Source organism: Gopherus flavomarginatus, chromosome 5 (genome assembly GCF_025201925.1).
Source record: "Gopherus flavomarginatus isolate rGopFla2 chromosome 5, rGopFla2.mat.asm, whole genome shotgun sequence".
NCBI lineage: Eukaryota > Metazoa > Chordata > Testudines > Testudinidae > Gopherus > Gopherus flavomarginatus.
Genome location: NC_066621.1, coordinates 114,510,956 through 114,528,752, shown reverse-complemented (window position 1 = coordinate 114,528,752; position 17,797 = coordinate 114,510,956). Strand labels below are relative to the sequence as shown.

The following is a 17,797-nucleotide window of genomic DNA, read 5'->3' as shown; positions in this document are numbered from 1 at the left end:
GCCTTCTACAAAGTTTTCCTTCACAGTGACACATATCATGTTCCTTGGGAAAACTGCTCTTTTCCCTCCAACCTCAAAAATAAATTATTGCCATACTCTTCCTGACGCTCCCTAAATCCACCATATTTCTCACTCTCCAACACCTCATGGAGGCTTCTTTTGGTGACTCTCCTTGCTGAAAACTGCTCCCGACATGTGGCAGCAAGGTGGTAGATGTGTCTGTGGTCTCTGCTGACAGCAGTGGTGAGAGGTGAGCACCCTGCCTCGTACCAGGCCTCTGATACAAGGGCTTAGGTCTCAGGCTCTCTTCCTGTTACACCTGTGACCTCTGGTTATTGGGTGGTTGGTCAAGTGGGGAGGAGATCTTCTTTGCTGGTGGGGCTGAGTGGTCATTTGGGGAATGTGTCCCCTTAAGTGTGTGAGGCTGATGATTAACTGTCTCCCATATCAGTGTTGGGTGTTTGGTGGGGACTTAGAAAGAGCTCCCCAGGCTGGCATGGAGAATCCCTAGTGGGGAGGTAGGAGAAGAACCAAGTTTCCCCTGGTTGGTGGTATTGGATCAGAGGAATGGAGTTTCAGGTTCCTCCCCAGTACCAGCTCTTCAAACTTTGAACTGGGGCTAGGCAGGCAGGGAGAGAGGCAAATGGCAGCAGCTCAGTACAGCTGCAGCTTGCCCCTACCTCCTCTCATCATTTTGCTGGAGCAGCTTTTGGAGTGTGTGTGGGAAGGGAGAATCTACATGGTGCATCCCCTTTGCCCACCTTAATGGCATTAAGTGAAGGATGCAGGAGAGAAGTTCTTCTTGAAGTAGCTGCTGCAGCAATGTTAGATATATACCCAGGGTGCTGCAGCTGCCTGAGGGCTAGGCTGTGCTTATTAGACACTGCCCTGCATATAAAAGTGTGTGTGGGGGGGGGGGTAACATGCCAACAAGTCACTACTCTCTTCCTTGTACACTTCTCAGCCATATTTTGTCCCCTCTTGCATCATGCAGCAATGGGGAGTTTATGGCCCAAAGAAGGCAAAATCAAGCTTATTATAGCGTGATATCAACTAATCATGTAGGAACAAGTAGAAATATTTAGTTTTCAAATATCTCTTTTAAAATAAGTATGTGTCTTTTTAAGATAATCAGTTACTATCGCTGCAGCTTTATCTGTGAAGCTTTAGTTTGCCATGGATTGACCTACTTGACCCCACAGGGTTTGGTCTCTTGGGTTGATGGTACAAGTGCTGAATGTGATGAAGAACCAAAGCAGGAGAAACCATTAGTCCATCATAAATTAGTACATGCCAATATCTGAATGAGCTTTGCATATATATATTCTTTGTGGATGGGACTAAACAATTAACAAGAGTGAACCATATTTGTGTGGGCTACCCACAGGAGATGACTGAAGAAGAACATGAACAAAGTGGTTTTAAAAGACTTCTGTGAATGTGAAACAGGGAGAGATTGTGCTCAACTCCAGCTGATGGCTAAAATAACACATTTAGTTTTTTGAGGGTGAAAGAGGTATAAAACCATTGTGAATGGAGCCTTAAGATGTTTCTTTGATGTGAAGATTTTCATGAGGTTAGAAACAGTCACTTAACAGTGTTTAAAAAAAACAATGTAAAAAAGACATAAAGTTGCAAAGAGGCAGTAAAACCTGCTGCAAAGTATGTTCCTCAGAATACTGCTGTGGCTGCTTCCCACAAACATTTGGCTGTAATCCTTTCCCTTTTTCAAAAATTATCTTGCTTTGTACCTTTAAAATTATCAGGACTTTGAAAAATCTTGTTAAGCCTAAAAGAAGGCCTTTTTTTTTCTTTAGGTTTCACAGTGTTTCAGATACTGATTACAAAGGGAACTCTCCTTTTATTCCTGGAGTCAGTAAGAAATATTATGGAAAATTGCGTTAACTCTTGCAAATCCCTCTACAACTATAAAAGTACAAATGAGATTGTCCCTGCTGTTTCAGTCAGGCCTATGAACCTCAGAGCAATAGGATATTTATAAGAAAATTCCAGACATAGCAGTGGTGCCGTGATCCATATGACCCAAACTTTCCAGTCTTTGTCTTTCCTCCTGTCTTTAAAGAAAAACAGAGGGGCATGAAATGAAAACTTGGAAGATCACAAATCATTGTTATGACTCATTGTAATGAATGATTTATGCATTACTTTATGGAGTAGTTAGGTTGACTTGGAAAAAAACAACCTTCTTTTCTAATTTTCACTATTTTGTGCCAATTCTCAAGTAACTGTCTCTCCTAAAATAACAGGGCTCCTTTTTCAACACTATCCTGGGTAACGGGCTAGTTTTTTCAGCTGGGAAAGTGTGTTGTGTTATAGAGGTGCAGGCTAGCTCTGCTGTTGTCAGGGGTCTGTTAGTGTTTCCATTACGATATTAAGTCCTGTTTCAGGAGTTTATAACTTGACCCTAAAAAATATTAAAGGCTGAACTTTGGTAGTTTTCAAAATATATTTACAAATAACAAAAAATTCCATTTAGGTGAGGTTTTTTTAAGTTCTGTGTGTGGAAAAATGATATCCTGACACCTTTTTAGCAACTATGATTCAAACAGGTTTTGGTACTAAAAACTGCAATTTTCTGGCCATTAGTGTGCAGCCTGGAGTGGATTATCTTGAGCTGGGTTTTGGGGGGGGTGGGGGGATGGGAGAAGGGAAATTTTGAGAAAGCTCAATACAAGCTACTGAAGTCTAAAAGTAGCTAGCCACTGCTCTGGCACAGTATCTCTTCCTCACTGTATTTATTAGTACACATCTACATTAACATTGTAATACCTTCATGCTATGGATTAATGTGATATTATCATGTATGATGTCAGAGGTTTGTTCAGTGGCTTTGTAGGAGAAAATGTAATCTGTTGCATCAAAAATTCCCTTAAAATGTGGCTACACATCTATCCATTCTAAATCAGACAGGCAATCTATTGTTTCATCTCTAATAAAATGCTTTTAGATATTTTTTTAAGGTAGAGTAGAATTACATACAAGAGAACCTTTAAAACTATTTGGATATTGTTAGTAGTTTGACTTAAATTCACCAAAGCAAAGAAAGTCATAGAGTTTCACCTGAAACTTTACCCTTAACTCGCCTTGTTATGCACTACTGTATGGTAAGAACTGCAGGGGCTGCTAAGCACAAACTGATAATGAATATCATATAAGCTGTAATATTGGTGCACAGCTGGGTGGGTGAGAATAGAATTTCAGGCTTTAATGCTAAATTTCCTAGCTTTAGGGGATTCATTTCAGAGTTATAATGTTATTTTAATTGTGTCTTTGGTGGTTCAGCTATCTACAGCTAATAATAAAAAAAAAGGTAATTTTTCCATGGAGTGAGTGAATATCTTCATATAAAAATGATTACTATAGGCAACATGTAAGTTATGTAAGATACTGTATGTCACTTAAAATGGTTTTGTCTCTTGATAACAATAGACACACAGGTAAAGATATGTGAAGCTGTGCATGGGATTTAGCTACTCATTTCAATATGTGGCTAAATCCCCTCTGCTGCTTTAATGAAACTGTCCCCCTTTTGAAATATATATTTTTAGTACAGCTGTTGAAAGCAGGATGAATACTCAAATTAACATTACTTACAGTACTTGACTTAGTGCAGCTTGCTGTTGGCAATTTTCCACTTAAAATGCAATTCATATTTTATATTGTTTTCATATTTTAAACTGTCTTGACTTATTTCCTTTCTTTTGCAGGGGAAGAATCTTCAGGTGACTATACCACATTGGCAGTAGGGAGTGAATTTAATGTGTGCTGTGTTGTGGTGTACAACTTTTTCTTTGCCAATTCGTTACAATATGAAAAAATATAGTAATACACCAGGGAATAGAGGAGTTGATCTCACAAAAGAACTCAGAATGTTAATGAAAGCTGAAAACGGATGTTAATTTCTCATTCAAAAAATCTCTTGCCAGAAAACCATAAATTCAAAAAATCTCGTGCCAGAAAACCACAAAGTAGTAGCCATTTTCCTGTCGTCCAGGTCAGATGGAAAGGTGCTGTATGATTACCAAAAGGGAAATTGAAACCTCATAAAGAAAAAGATTCAGAAATACATAGCCCTTTTTGTAAGAATTAAAATAAATCTGAAACCTTTCCTTGCTGGATATAAAACTTAATTAGGATTTACTAGAGATACATAATTTAATATTTTGACTGATCTAATATTAGAGATCATTTCATAGTGAATCTCCTGCTTGAATGTACTAGCAAATAATTAGCAGTATGAACTCTAGAATAACTTCTCAGCATTCTAGCAGTTCATCAAAGGCATGCCTTATTTTAGACACCTACAAATAGACCAGCCTTTGTTGGTAGAAGGCTTTTCAGAATAACTGAAGATAGCTTTGATTTTATTTATCGGTTGATTGAGGCAACCAAAATTCTCAACATAATCTTTAGGTTAGTAAAGACCTGAAGAAGAGCACTATGCAGCTTGAGAGCTTATCTCTTTGGCCACCAGAAGTTGGTCCAATAAAAGATATTACCACAGCCACCTTATCTCTCTCATATCCTGGGACCTATACGGCTAGGCTTCTTACAATACGTGCTTCCCACTTGATCTTACCTGCCATGACTCATAGACTTCAAGGTCAGAAGGGACCATTGTGATCATACAGTCTGACTTCCTTCACATTACAGGCCACAGACCCTCACCTGCTCCTGAAATAGATCCCTAACCTCTGTCTGCAGTCTCTCAAGTATCCACATTTCAGATCCCTCAGGGCATTAAAGATCATCCCCAACATCTTACATTGCACCCAGATGCATACAGGAAGCCAATATAGAATCCCAAGCACATTATGTATTCATGCTGATCTCTCCCACCACAGGAGGCAGGCAGAGCTGTGTTCTCTGCTCAGGGCCAGCCCTAGACCAAACGGTACCCCAGGTGAGGAACTCCATTTGTTAAACTTTTGAATACCTTATATTTTCTTGCATTTGTAGCCCATTTCACAACTTTGATGTACGATTTGTATGCATGATTTATCCCTATCATATAAGACAATACATTTGCAGCTAGGATCGTTGCACCCCAGGCAGTTCCTATGTTCAGCCTCCCTCATCCGCACTGTCTAGAGCAGGGGTAGGCAACCTATGGCACATGTGCCGAAGGCGGCACACCAGCTAATTTCCAGTGGCACTCACACTGCCTGGATCCAGGCCACCAGTCCGCGGGGCTCTGCATTTTAATTTAATTTTAAATGAAGCTTTTTAAAACCTCATTTAGTTTACATATATTATAGACTTACAGAAAAAGACCTTCTAAAAATCTTAACATGTATTACTGGCACATGAAACCTTAAATCAAAGTCAATAAATGAAGACTTGGCATCCCGCTTCTGAAAGGTTGCCGACCCCTGGTCTAGAGCATCTGCGTGGAGTCATTATAATAGTTTCTAAAGGGTAATCAAGTATTGGACAGTTCTCATGGGTCACATCTGAAAGTAATGATTGATGCTTCCTGGACAGTTGTAGCTGCTGGACAGCCCTTTCCCCCGCACACCACCCCATGTCAGGGAACCCAGGAACAACAAAGAGCCAAAAAGCACCCCAAGGCTGTGAGTTAATTTGACAAAAGCTATATTTATTTGTTAACCAACAGCGTAATTACTGTAGCACATTTCCATGGAACTGTTCCATGAGCAAGTTAGGCCTGCTCCTGGGCAGATTTAATTCATGCATCTTTGTTTTTGCCAAATATTGTAAGCGACTTGTAATTATTTTTGAACAAAGTTCTTGGTTCTGCCTTTTTAGCTACTGTATGTTTTGTCTTGCATTGTGCAACATAAAGGAGAAGTCACATTAGTGTGTGGAGAAAAAAGACGTAATTCCTTAGAGTTTCACTCCTAATAAAAGGTCACTGCACTTTTTTTTCTCCCGGTGATCTCATATTGTTGTTTTATTTTTTAATGAATCGAGGTTATGATAGGGTAACATCAGGGAGAAGACTTGGATTTGTAAATTTATCTTTGTATCTGAGGTATTTTTAGAGCCTTTATCCATGCAGTATTGGAGCAGTAAATAAAATAACTGAAATTACCATGAGGTTGCCCAAGAGAACTTCATAATGGGTTCGGCTCCTCACCTATCTCAGGTTGTCAGAAGATTTGTTTGTAACAGGTTCTCCTCACGGCCCTTCATCTGGAAAGGGACAAAAGCAAAGTAATTGATCTGATTTATCATAATTTGGACAAGAAATGTTAGTGCTAGTTTCCTTCTCCCTCCTGGATTTTTCACTGACTAGTAGACTTCTCAGCTGGAACACAAAGAATAAAAGAAAGGTGTTTTTAAAAGGAATAGGGAATATAAAAGGGATGAGGAACCTCCTTGAATAAGATTATTGCACCTAATTACAAAGGGTGAAATTCACCTCTATGCAAAGAGCCAACTCAAAGCACCGCTGAACCACTTAAAACTTCAGACAAGAAGTTTGGTGGTGCAGAGGCCTTTTCTGCTTCTCTGCACAGGGATAAATTTCTCACAGACAAAATATTTTTTTTAAATTTCATGCACAAGTTAGAGCCAGACCTCGGAAGCTCTAATAACTTAAACTGCACTCAATCTTAGTAGCCCTATGGGGACAGTCTTTACCGAAGAATGAGGTGTCCTTGAATGTTTCTTCCAGTGTGTTAAGCACAAGTATATTTTTCTCCCTTGTCAGGTATGAGTGCTGTCTGGCTTCACTTAGATTTTTTTTTTCTTGAGTTGACATATTGCAGACAATGCAAAGAAAAATCACTTTCTAATTGTTTTACTTGCTTTGTCTTCCTCCTTCATTATTTGAAGCATCTTCCCTGGTAAAGGGCAAATTACAAAATGTTTGGAGGGCTAGTTTGTATTTTAAATAATGCTGCTTATTCAGTTGTAGAAAGCCCTCCCTCTCTTGTTTTCTCATTCACTGGGCAATCCATTTCTCTCCCCTACCCTGCTCCTACTCTATTTCCATCAGAGGTAGGGTGCAAATAGCCGGAGAGCACTAAGTGCAGTGGGGTCCAACCAAGTAGGTTATCATGTAAATGTGTGGGGAGGGAGCAGCGATGGATTGGGACTGGAATGGACCTGGGTTTGGGGGGAACTGAATCATGGGTTGAAGGTGGTGGTCTTATCCATGAATTTAGATGTAGGATGGGAGAATGTTTGGGCTGGTTATTATGTTGCCTTTGAGCTAGTACATCTGTCCTAGTGATGAGTAGTTTACTGATGGAACACTTCCACTCAGCCATAAAGCTAAAAATTCCTGTGCAATATACAACAATACAAGAAACTGCCTCCTTTATTGATGAACACCATGCAAAGTGACTGTTGGGCATTGATTTCACAGTTCTCTTACAGTCTGAAAATAAAAGAGGAATCTTTGTGCCCTTGTTTTGAAATCTGAGACAAAGTTTGTGGTTTTACTAACTCCACACACATTCCAGGGTAGATTCAGATGTCTTAAGATGTTCTTTTCCTTGAATATGCAGGCGAATATTCAAGCATGTATATGCAAAACTTTACAAAACATAATAGTTCAGTGAAACCACCTGATGGTATATCAAGCCTCTACAGAATGCTCTAGTAATAGAATACAAGTTCTAAACCTTATTTTGTTACTTCGGAGGAGACCTAATTGTGCTTGGTTTTATCCTGATATATTGTTAAATTTTTGCCACTTTACAAGAACTGGGTCTTCTTTTTCTTCTTCGGGCTCTTAACATGTTTTCTGCACTGGGACTGACCACTGTGCGTTTCACTCAGGTCCCAGTAAGAGAATGTAATAATGGCAAATGTTTACTTGTATTGTTTGCATTTATATTTTCCATGTCTCTAGTACCTTCTATATGGGTCTCTCAGAGTACTTATCAGGCCACAATACACTTCTGTGTGGAAAGAAAGCATTATGTGGGCTTTGCAAATAGGTAAATCAAGACACATTGATTGGGTTGCCTAAGGCTACACAAGAAGTCCATTGCAGAGACCAGAATAGAACCTCTTGAGTCCCAGTCCTGGGCTATAATTAGATCATCCTTCCTGTTTTCTAGAAAGAATCCTTCCACTCCTGATAGGTCTGAGGCAATCCTCCTGCCCTTTCCTCCATTTTTTACCACCCAGAATTCTGCCAGATCCACGCCACCTATCACTGTCCATTTTTTATTGAACATAAGGAGATCTGAACTGGGGCTGGGTGTTGTGACTTACATTTATAAACCTTTTTTCTGAGTCATGTAGTTACTACCAGTCCTAGCTCGCTGTTCAAAGCAAAGGAAAAAACAAAAGCATTAAGTCTGCTGCTACTCCTCAGCCTAACCTCTTCTATCCTCCTATCTACCCCGAACATCATATGGTGCAGTTCTCTTTTAAATTGTTTGTAACTCACCTAACTTTTACAATATCCTTTACCCAAGAATGTGACTGCTACTTTTCCTTCATCTCACTGGCCTTTCCCCTGGTACATATCTTCACATCCAGGCCTCCTCCCTGCCCAGATAAAAAACACAAGCTACCATGCAATACCGCTCAAACTGCTGAGTAACTGATGTGAGACAAAAACTCCAAGAAGTGTAATAATACAAAAAGGTTACAATGAAGTGGGATCAACTTGTTTAGCATAAAGAAAATGTTCTGTAATCTCACACTCATGACTGGAACTGGGTGAACTATTCACAGGGAACTACATTTTATTAGACTGAAATAGGAGCTAATTTATCTCTGAACCAACTTTACTTTTTAAGTATTTGTTCATTTTTAAAATTATTCATTGACAAGAAAATACTTCTGTGTGTGGATTGGTTGTGAGCTCTACCATGAGCTCACTACTGTATTTGTAGCTTTGTGATTGGTTACCTAATCTGCATAGAATTCAACTTCCAAATTAGGTGATTCCCAAACCCACATAGAGCTTTCAAGATATCTATACAAGTACATCCATTGTGAATACTCATACAAATACATATTTGTGTACATAACTGAAACATTTTGCCTTTCCACAAATATTTGCTCCTCCAAATGTCACAGAAAGTAAATAAGAGGGATTATGAATCCAATCAAAGTAAATGAAATTTTTATTCAAATAAATGTTGGAATACACTTTTTTGCAGTATGTCTATCTGTACTAATGATTTATCATTTGTGAAACAAGTAATTTACAGTAGAGAAAACTGAGATAGCTCTGGAGAGAGTCAAAAGTAAATCTAGGTCTAAAATGCAATATAGTTTTAAAAAAAATTCTGCCCCTTGCCTGTTTCTATAATGTTACTGTTCTGCTATGTTTCTTTATGGCCTTGTACTTAAAATATCATCATTGCAGTACTATAATACTTCAAATATAACCGCATATATTGGCATAATTTATATCTATGGCTTAAAATAATTAGGTTTTTTCTCTGAAATGTAATGTTCATTTGTTCAACAGCTTGTGTGAATTGAAGGATTTACTGTTAAAATAAACGGCAGAATTATACTCTCAATTTAGTTATTATCCCATAAGTAATATAAACAACCTGAAGAACTTGTGCCAAATAGTAGAATAAACTACCTTATCAAGGTCCATTTTATAATATCAGGTTTCACATGAAATTTAAGCACTAGTAATGCCATATGCAGCATGTATAGTAGCTGTGCAAATCTGCATCCATATACAGCACTAACAAATGGCACCAGAGTAAATGTTTAAGTTAACAAATTTGATAGCTATTTAAATTGTGATCCAGTTATAGTTGAATATAAGCATGTAAACAGCTAAAAATATAGCCTCAGACTATCCATTTTCAAATCTAGTTATGCTTATAGGAGCAACTGCAATTAGGTATGTCTGGAATCACAGGAAATTAATTAAAGTGTAAGTTCTAGTTGTTGACCTTAAATTTCAGAAAGCTATACAAGTTTAAAAGCTTTTTTAGAATTTGCATTGCCCAGAAGATTTAATTTGCTTTTGTTACTATGCCAAATAATTTTTCATCCAGCAGTAATATCATCTAAATTGACTGAGTACCCAAAGTTATATATTTACATTATGCATATAAATGCTTTCACTACTTTGCAATCATGGAAGGAAATATCAAGGATTTGATTTACATCTTAAAATTGCACAATGCAGCTATCATCTCAGTTAGACATAACAAAGGTGTGTAAGTTAAAGGGGAGACAGAAGACTCACTTATTAACAAATATCATGAATATGGTCCAAATGCTGTTTTTTCTTGTGAGAGAGAGAGCACACATTTTTCTTTCCCTCTGATCTTCTCAGCAGCAGAACTGGTGTATTGGCAGCACAATACTGAGCACCAAGAATCTCTGGAATTCATGGATGAAATCCTGGCCTCATTGAAGACAATGGGCAAAACTTCTATTGAGTTTCATGGAGCCAGGATTGACCCCATGAGTCTGTGCTGTGTGAACTAGGTTTGGTTGCTGACAGTATATTTAAATACAGATATCAAGTACTGATTTACCCCTTTTTGATTATAAGGAAATTATAGCAATTTTAACATAGATTGAAAAGCTTGTGACAAATATCTTCAGCAGCCGGCGATGTGGCACTAGATGGAGAGGGTGCTGAGTTTCTACAGATAATTCTTTCCCAGGTCTCTGGATGGTGGGTCTTGCCCACATGCTCAGGGTCTAACTGACCACCATATTTGGCGTCAGGAAGGAATTTTCCCCCAGATCAAATTGGCAGAGACCCTGGGGGAGGGAGGGTTCACCTTCCTTTGCAGCATGGGACATGAGTCACTTACAGGCTTCAGCTAGTATAAATGATGGATTCTCTATAATCTGAAGTCTTTAAATCGTGTTTTGAGACTTCAGTAACTCAGCTGGAGGTTACAGGTCTATTACAAGAGTGGGTGGGTGAGGTTCTGTCACTTGAAATATACAAGGAAGTCATATTAGATTATCATGATGGTTCTTTCTTTCCTTAAAGTCCATGAGGCTATGAGAAAGTGTAGCGATTTGGCGACTCACCGGCACGGTGCCTCCTGCTGGTCATCCAGGGAATTAGCTTTTCCAGCCTTGGAGCGCCCTCTGCTGGCCAGTATCCCACTTGCTTCAGGCCCCCATGTCCCTCCCGGACCCCAGTGCCCCTTTGCCTTGGGTGTTGCCCCCTGGCAGTACCCCCACTCTCTGGGTCTCCTCACCTAGGGAAACCCCTAACCCTCTACCCCCACCTCACTTCAGTGGCTACTGCCAGTCACCATCTAGCCCCTGCTCACTAGGGCAGACTGCAGTCTATACCACTCATCATTGGCAAGGGGGGGTTGGACCTGCTGCCTTTGCCTACCCTGGGCTGCACCTCCGCAACCCCAGTACCCTTCCTGGCCTTTACCAAGGCCTGCAGCCTGGGGGTTTTCCAACCTGGAGCTCCCAAGCTCCTCTGGCCTATCCCAAGCCCTGCTCCACTCTGGGTGCCCTGCTGAGGTCCCAAGCAGCCAGGCCCATCTCTCTCCACAGCTAGAGAGAGATTGCCTGAGCTCCTGGCCCAAAGCCTTTTATAGGGCCAACTGTGGCCTGATTGGGGTGTGGCCCCAGCTGTGGCTGCCTTCCCCGTCAGCCTAGTCTTTGGCTCACAACCCCAGTCCTCTCCCAGGGCTGGCTGTAACCCTCTCAGGGCCGGAACGGGTGACCACCTCGCTACAGAAAGCCTTACACAGCACTTGGTATCAAATGGGGGAGGGTTAGTAAGAGCTGGGTGAACAGACTTTGAAAGCAAAAAGAAAACTAAAGTACTTATGCTGTCAGGCACCCAAAAGACCATCTTGGTGAGGAATAGTAGAATTGACAACTTGTAGGAGGGAGAGAATACAAGGTATCTCTTCTCCTCAGCCAAGTAACACCTCAGCCTCTCTTTCCCCACTAGGGTGAACAGACGTCCCAATAAAATCGGGACCGTCCCAATATTCAGTCATTTGTCCCGCGTCCCGATGGATGTATGATCGGGATGCCATTTGTCCCAATATTCTGGCTCGGGGCTTTTCGTTTTTTGCTTCAACGGCACTTTGGCCCTGCCCCCCCATGTGTCCTGATATTTTGTTCATGTAATCTGGTCACCCTATTCCCCACCATGCTGTGGATTTCACTGCATGCAGGATAAGACTGGCTTGCAGACTTCTGCAGAGGGAGGGGTCACTGGGAAGCATCATGGGAACAAAAACGGAGAAAACACTGGATTTTGTAAAACCAGCAAGAACACTGGGACAGACCGTGGAAACAGATGTGTGATTTTTAGGGACATATGATCACCCTATGAAAGAGGATATTGCACAGAAACTGCTTCATTGAATTTTATAATGACTACTAATGGGAAATGGCCAACAGAGATGGCAAAAGAAAACAAGCATCCTTCATGTTGAAGAGGAGTTTATTTATGCCTTACTCATTAGAGGAGTCATTCCAGGGCAGTTTCTGTCCATACAGATTACCCCTTTCATGATGTCAAGGTGAGAAGGACCTGGGATTATTTGTCCTACAAATGGCAGTTGTATAACTGCACAAATATGAGTCACTTAATCATAGCTTCTTTGATTTTGGATCACAGAGGTTTACAGCTTGGAGTTTAGGTTTTGAATAAACACCAAAAATCTCAAAAAGAAAAGCTTTTAAAATGGCCATTTTTACATGGCTTCCACCTGAAACCATAATCCTTCCTGGATCCATCCTTTGCTCTCCATTTTCAGGCTCTTGTCCTCAGCTAACTTGGAAATCCTTCCGTTTATGTAATCTTCTGGGGTGGATTGAGGACAGTGGCTACTGCCTCCTCTTACGAATATCAGGAAGTCTTTGTGGTAAATTTGGGAGGGAGAGGGAGATAATTATTGCTGCAGCATTTTGTACAGACTGGAGAATCAGCAAAGCTGGTAGAGAAGAGGTTACAGTTGAGGAAAATGTCAGTTGTTTGAACCCTTTTTTAGTGATACGTTCAATAAACTTGCACCTTGTCACAGAATCCACTGTCTATTGCTTCTTCTTGTGTGGTAACGTTGTTAATGCACTCTTAAGCCCCGGTGCTTCAAAGGGCTCTGCATGGGCAGGACTGTGGCCTTATCTTGTTAGCGTCCTTTCACTCTGACTCTGAAAAATGTTTAGTTGCAGGTTTTGCTTCTTAGACTTCAGAATCTTAACCAGACCAGAAATGCATGATGCTTTCTGTTTAGTCCGGCGGGTTAGCTTCTGTAATTCTGACAAGGCCAATAATGTATAAGACACAGTCCTCTTGCTTTCAAAAATGCAAGAAATTCATTTAAATATGAGCATTTGGTTAATACTGTTTTCAGAGAGAAATAGATTTGAAGCAGAAAAAAAGCATTGTGTATCTCCAGGTTGTGCTCAATCCCCAAGGCAATAATTTCAAACAGACCAGGTTGTTTTTGAAGTGAATGCTTTCACCCTTCTTTATTATTACTAGTACTACTACCGGGTGCTGCTGTGGCTGCTGCTCCTCCCCCCAGCAAAACAAATAAACATCTTGTCACTTCTTCCTCTAGCTTCTTTTAACAAGTATGGGTGATGAGTTAGCTAGTACATTAAAAAGTTAAACCTTCTTTTATTGAGGCAAGCAATTCCAAATCAAATAACCCAGTTCACAGATCTAGATTAGAGCACATAATTGGCATGTATTTTAGGATTGCTGTTAAAGCTATTAAAAAGATTTACTAGGGAAGGAATGGATCCAAAAACCCTAAAGGAAGGAATATGTTGTTTGTGTCAGTGTTACAAATGGACTCACTTAATACTAAGATCTTCTCTCCCTTTAAAAAAGAAATTGAAATAAATGTGAAAAATATTATTTAACATTTTTAGTAAGAAGCTATCCTTTTACCCCATAAACTACAAATAAATTAACTATTATTTTATTAAAGTGTTTATTCTGTCTCTGCATTTTATGAGCAGACTATTAAGTATAAAGAAATATACAGTACGGTTGTATGTGGCTATAGGATAAAGCTAAAGTAAAATAATTTTAATATATATTATCTCTGTTGGGGTAGCCCAGGATTAAGTCCCCAATCCAGCAAATATTTATGCATGTGCTTAAATGTATGCACATAAGTAGTCTTGTTGAATAATTTGTATGTGTACAGGTAGCACATGCATAAGTATTTACAGGATAGAGGCCTAAGTTTTTCCCAGAGTGTTTTAGAAACAATCACCTTTATTCTAAATTTCTGCTTAGGACGAAAGTCTTAAAACTTTTGAAAAAAAGTTTTAGGGTTTAGGACTGCTTTCTATGTAAATACTAGTCTACAATTTCTTTCAGTTATTAGTGAATTTTTAAAAGGTTTCTTTTTACAACAAATGGAGCCCATCACTTTTGAATTTAAACTTTGAGGTATAAATGATCAAGGCTTAAACCTACTAATATTAGTATAAATCGTACACGTTTGTGTGTGCTAAGATTTTTTTTTTTTCAGTCTTGATTTCTTGGCTAGTGTAATGTAACAACTTACAACATTCCGTTGCTGTTATTACTGTTGGACTTTGTGCGATGCCATTGAGGCATTTTCAGCTATTAACCTTCCCAAGGGTTCTTTTCAGACAAAATGTTATGCATCAACTCTCATATGAGTGTAAACCTCTAGAACAGCAGTCTCTACTTTGCCAACTTGGCAGCAAGTTCTCTCACTAATAAAAGAGGTTACCTCAGATGGAGATCCCACATGTGCCTGAACTGCTTTTCTTAGGACTATGGAGCGATCCAACGTTTCCTTCTAAATGCATTCAAAAGAGGTGGGTTTGCCTTCATAATTGCCCAAAGAATTATATTACATCACTGGAAATTTGTCTCCCAGAGTGAAGAAAATGCTTAGATTTGGTCGTGCAAACAGCTTAGGAACACTGAGAGGCAAAACTAAGAATGCCTTTTGCTGAAATGTGAAAACCTTTTTTGATCCTGCTGAATCCAATTAAGATGGAAGAGAAAATTGCTGTTTAATATCATTTAACTAAAATTGTACTGTTATTTGAATCTGATGGTGTCTAATCAGAATAAGAAGCCATATTTGTATGTTGGAGCATGGCAGGTCCAGTACCTATCTAGAACACTAATGTATACTATGTGTGAAGAAAATAAGTAAAAAGATAAACGTGCTTATTTTGTCTTTTGCTTAGGACTTGCAGCAGTATTTGATTATAATAATTACTGTCTGGATGATTCTTTGAAGCAGGCATTATTTAATGCACAGGGCTGATGTTACATGAGTTATAATGGCAGTCTGTAGATTGCCTCACACAATGCTATTCTGAACTGAGATTACGAACATTTGTGTCTGTGGTGTTCTATACGGGATAGTAATTGAAAAAATCTAACAAGAAATTATGTTCTTCCAACTCTGAAGTTCCCTGGATGTGGAACTTGGCTAGGCTATTTGAGTGAGCATCTTTACAGCCCTACAGTTTTAAAAATGAGTTATTATGGAAGAGTGCACATTTTGGTTTTAGATGATCACTTTCTCTACAAAGTCCCCTTATTGTGTAGGAAGTAGCCAAAGACTTCTAAGTGTAATCAAACTGTGAACAAAAGCACAGTATATCCAACGCTCAAACTGGGAAAAGATGTCATTATGATCCCCCTCAACCCCCATCCCACATACACACTTTTAAAACAAAAGGTGGGGGGATGGGGAATGTATACTCTAGCATCTTTTTCTTTTTCTCTATTGGCAGCTTTGAGAAGTGGGTGTAACCCCATTTAGAGCACACAGTAGATTAACACAGTGAGTTATGCTGACCACCTTTATCCAGAACTTGTAAATACTGGCATATATGTTTGCAGTCTTAAATCATAATCTTCTTATTATTCTTAAGGCTGATGTGCTGCAAGTATTGCTGCTGAAACCTCTGCATTATGTATCAAAATATGAGCAGAAGAAAGGTGACTTCATTAAAAAATTGATAGCTGCATTTTATATTGTTCGCCTCTGTGTTAAATGTCCAAATGTGACTATTAGGAGCCTGATCTAACTTCCAATAGAATCTTGTGATGATTTTAATTGGAGTTGGATCAGGCACTAAAAATAAGAAATTGCATGGTAGGTTCATTTCACAGTGGTAAAAGGCATTACAATATGCTACTTCAGATTTCTGAAAATGGGCTGATTCAAAGACCATTGAAAGACTCCTATGAACTTCCATGAACTTTGGATCAAGCCCATGATTAGCAGTTTATTTTTGACACAACAAGAAAGAGGTGTAAATTGTAAAAGTGCTGGCTATCTGAGTACTAAGTTACTTTTAAAGCTGTATTTCTCTTTTTTTTAATAACGCCTATGAAAGTAGTGTTAATAAGAATAAATAAATATCAAGAACAGTCTATAATAATGAATAAGATATATCAATAAACCTTAAAATCCCTTTTATATAGAAATTGGAAAGCCAAAATGACTTTTAAAATCCTTAACTTCACATGCTGTTATAAATTGTATTTTTTAGGTTCCAAATTCAAAGAGGGAAAACTGATCCAACCAGTTACAAGAGCTTGGGGGACAGTTTTAGGACTATTTTCCGGACTGAAGGGTAAGAATACATATGTTATATTTGTCAATTTTATGTGACTGTTTCTAATCACCCAGCTTTCCAGACATTAGAACACTGCTTTTAAATTAACCCTTTCTCCTGTGGTCTGAATTTGTCAAACATTTTATTTGACATAACACAATCTGAAATGTCTTACACGTCATTTAGATGCAGAATGCTTAATTATGCTCTTTGTTATACCAGTATGGACTGATTGAATTCAATAGTGTAATACAGGTGTGACTGATTTGGCCTAGAATCTATGTCATTAAAATCCTCTCGATTTAATATATAATATATAAGAACACCAGTTCATTGCAGCACCAATTTCTGAACTCTGATTAACTGGCATTTCAGAGGCATGCATCCGACGAAGTGAGTAGTCACCCACGAAAGCTCATGCTCCAATACGTCTGTTAGTCTATAACATGCCACAGGATTCTTTGCTGCTTTTACAGATCCAGACTAACACGGCTACCCCTCTGATCCTTGGCATTTCAAGTTAGCCAAGATGGATAGCCAGAAGTTGCCCTAACTAATGCTCCACAGGAGCAGTTTCTTGGTTCTGTGGAGCATCTAAGATCTTCTCTAGGGCTCCTCACCCCGACCCAAAAGTTCACTTAAGCATGTGCTTAATTTTAAATACATGAGCAGTCTCACTGATACCAGTGAGTTCGGTGGGATTACTCACAAGTTTAAAGTTAAGCACATTAGCCACAGGACCCCTGCATGACTGATGCTCGCCTATAATAGAGGGGACTCAAATTAGCCAAATCCCAGTTTTATGCAGCTTGCAGGCTTACCCCCAAGAACTTTGAAAATACAGTAGAAACATGATTTTACAATCTCTGGATTTTCAATACGTGACTTTACTATGGATGAAATAGAATTGTTCTTTAACGTAAGTACAGAGTAGCAGAACAAGTTGTTTTCAATTACTAAGTGAAGAAATCTTTACAAATGTTTCCATTAAGTTTGTGAGCTAGAAGACTGCAAATCCCTCTGCAGTGATTATGTTGCTTTCAGTTACTTTGTGATTCCTGTTGAAGAACTACTGTGCTTCACACCTATAAGGCATATGACATTTTAAAAAACATACAAGAGTTTGCAAAAATAACAGGATTTCTGTTTTTTTTTTTTCTGATTTGTGAGGGTATTATTCTTTATCCCTTCTGAAAGGAAAATGAATAATGTATAATTCCTTCATCTAGTTGTTTTAAAAAAGTATAAATCAGGTATAAATCACCAGTAATTCAGTATTTTGAATTCAGTGGGC

At 39.0% G+C, this 17,797-nt stretch overlaps 1 protein-coding gene across 7 annotated transcripts in view; it reads left to right on the top strand.

Annotated features, from left to right (window-relative positions):
* The window catches only part of SLC25A21 (solute carrier family 25 member 21), a 358,043-nt gene that overhangs the window by 257,089 nt on the left and 83,157 nt on the right, over positions 1–17,797 (top strand). For all 7 annotated transcript variants that reach the window (XM_050953969.1, XM_050953968.1, XM_050953966.1 and 4 more), the window contains one exon: positions 16,438–16,521. In XM_050953969.1, coding sequence (XP_050809926.1) covers positions 16,438–16,521 — 84 coding nt within the window. The remainder of the gene's footprint in view (positions 1–16,437; positions 16,522–17,797) is intronic.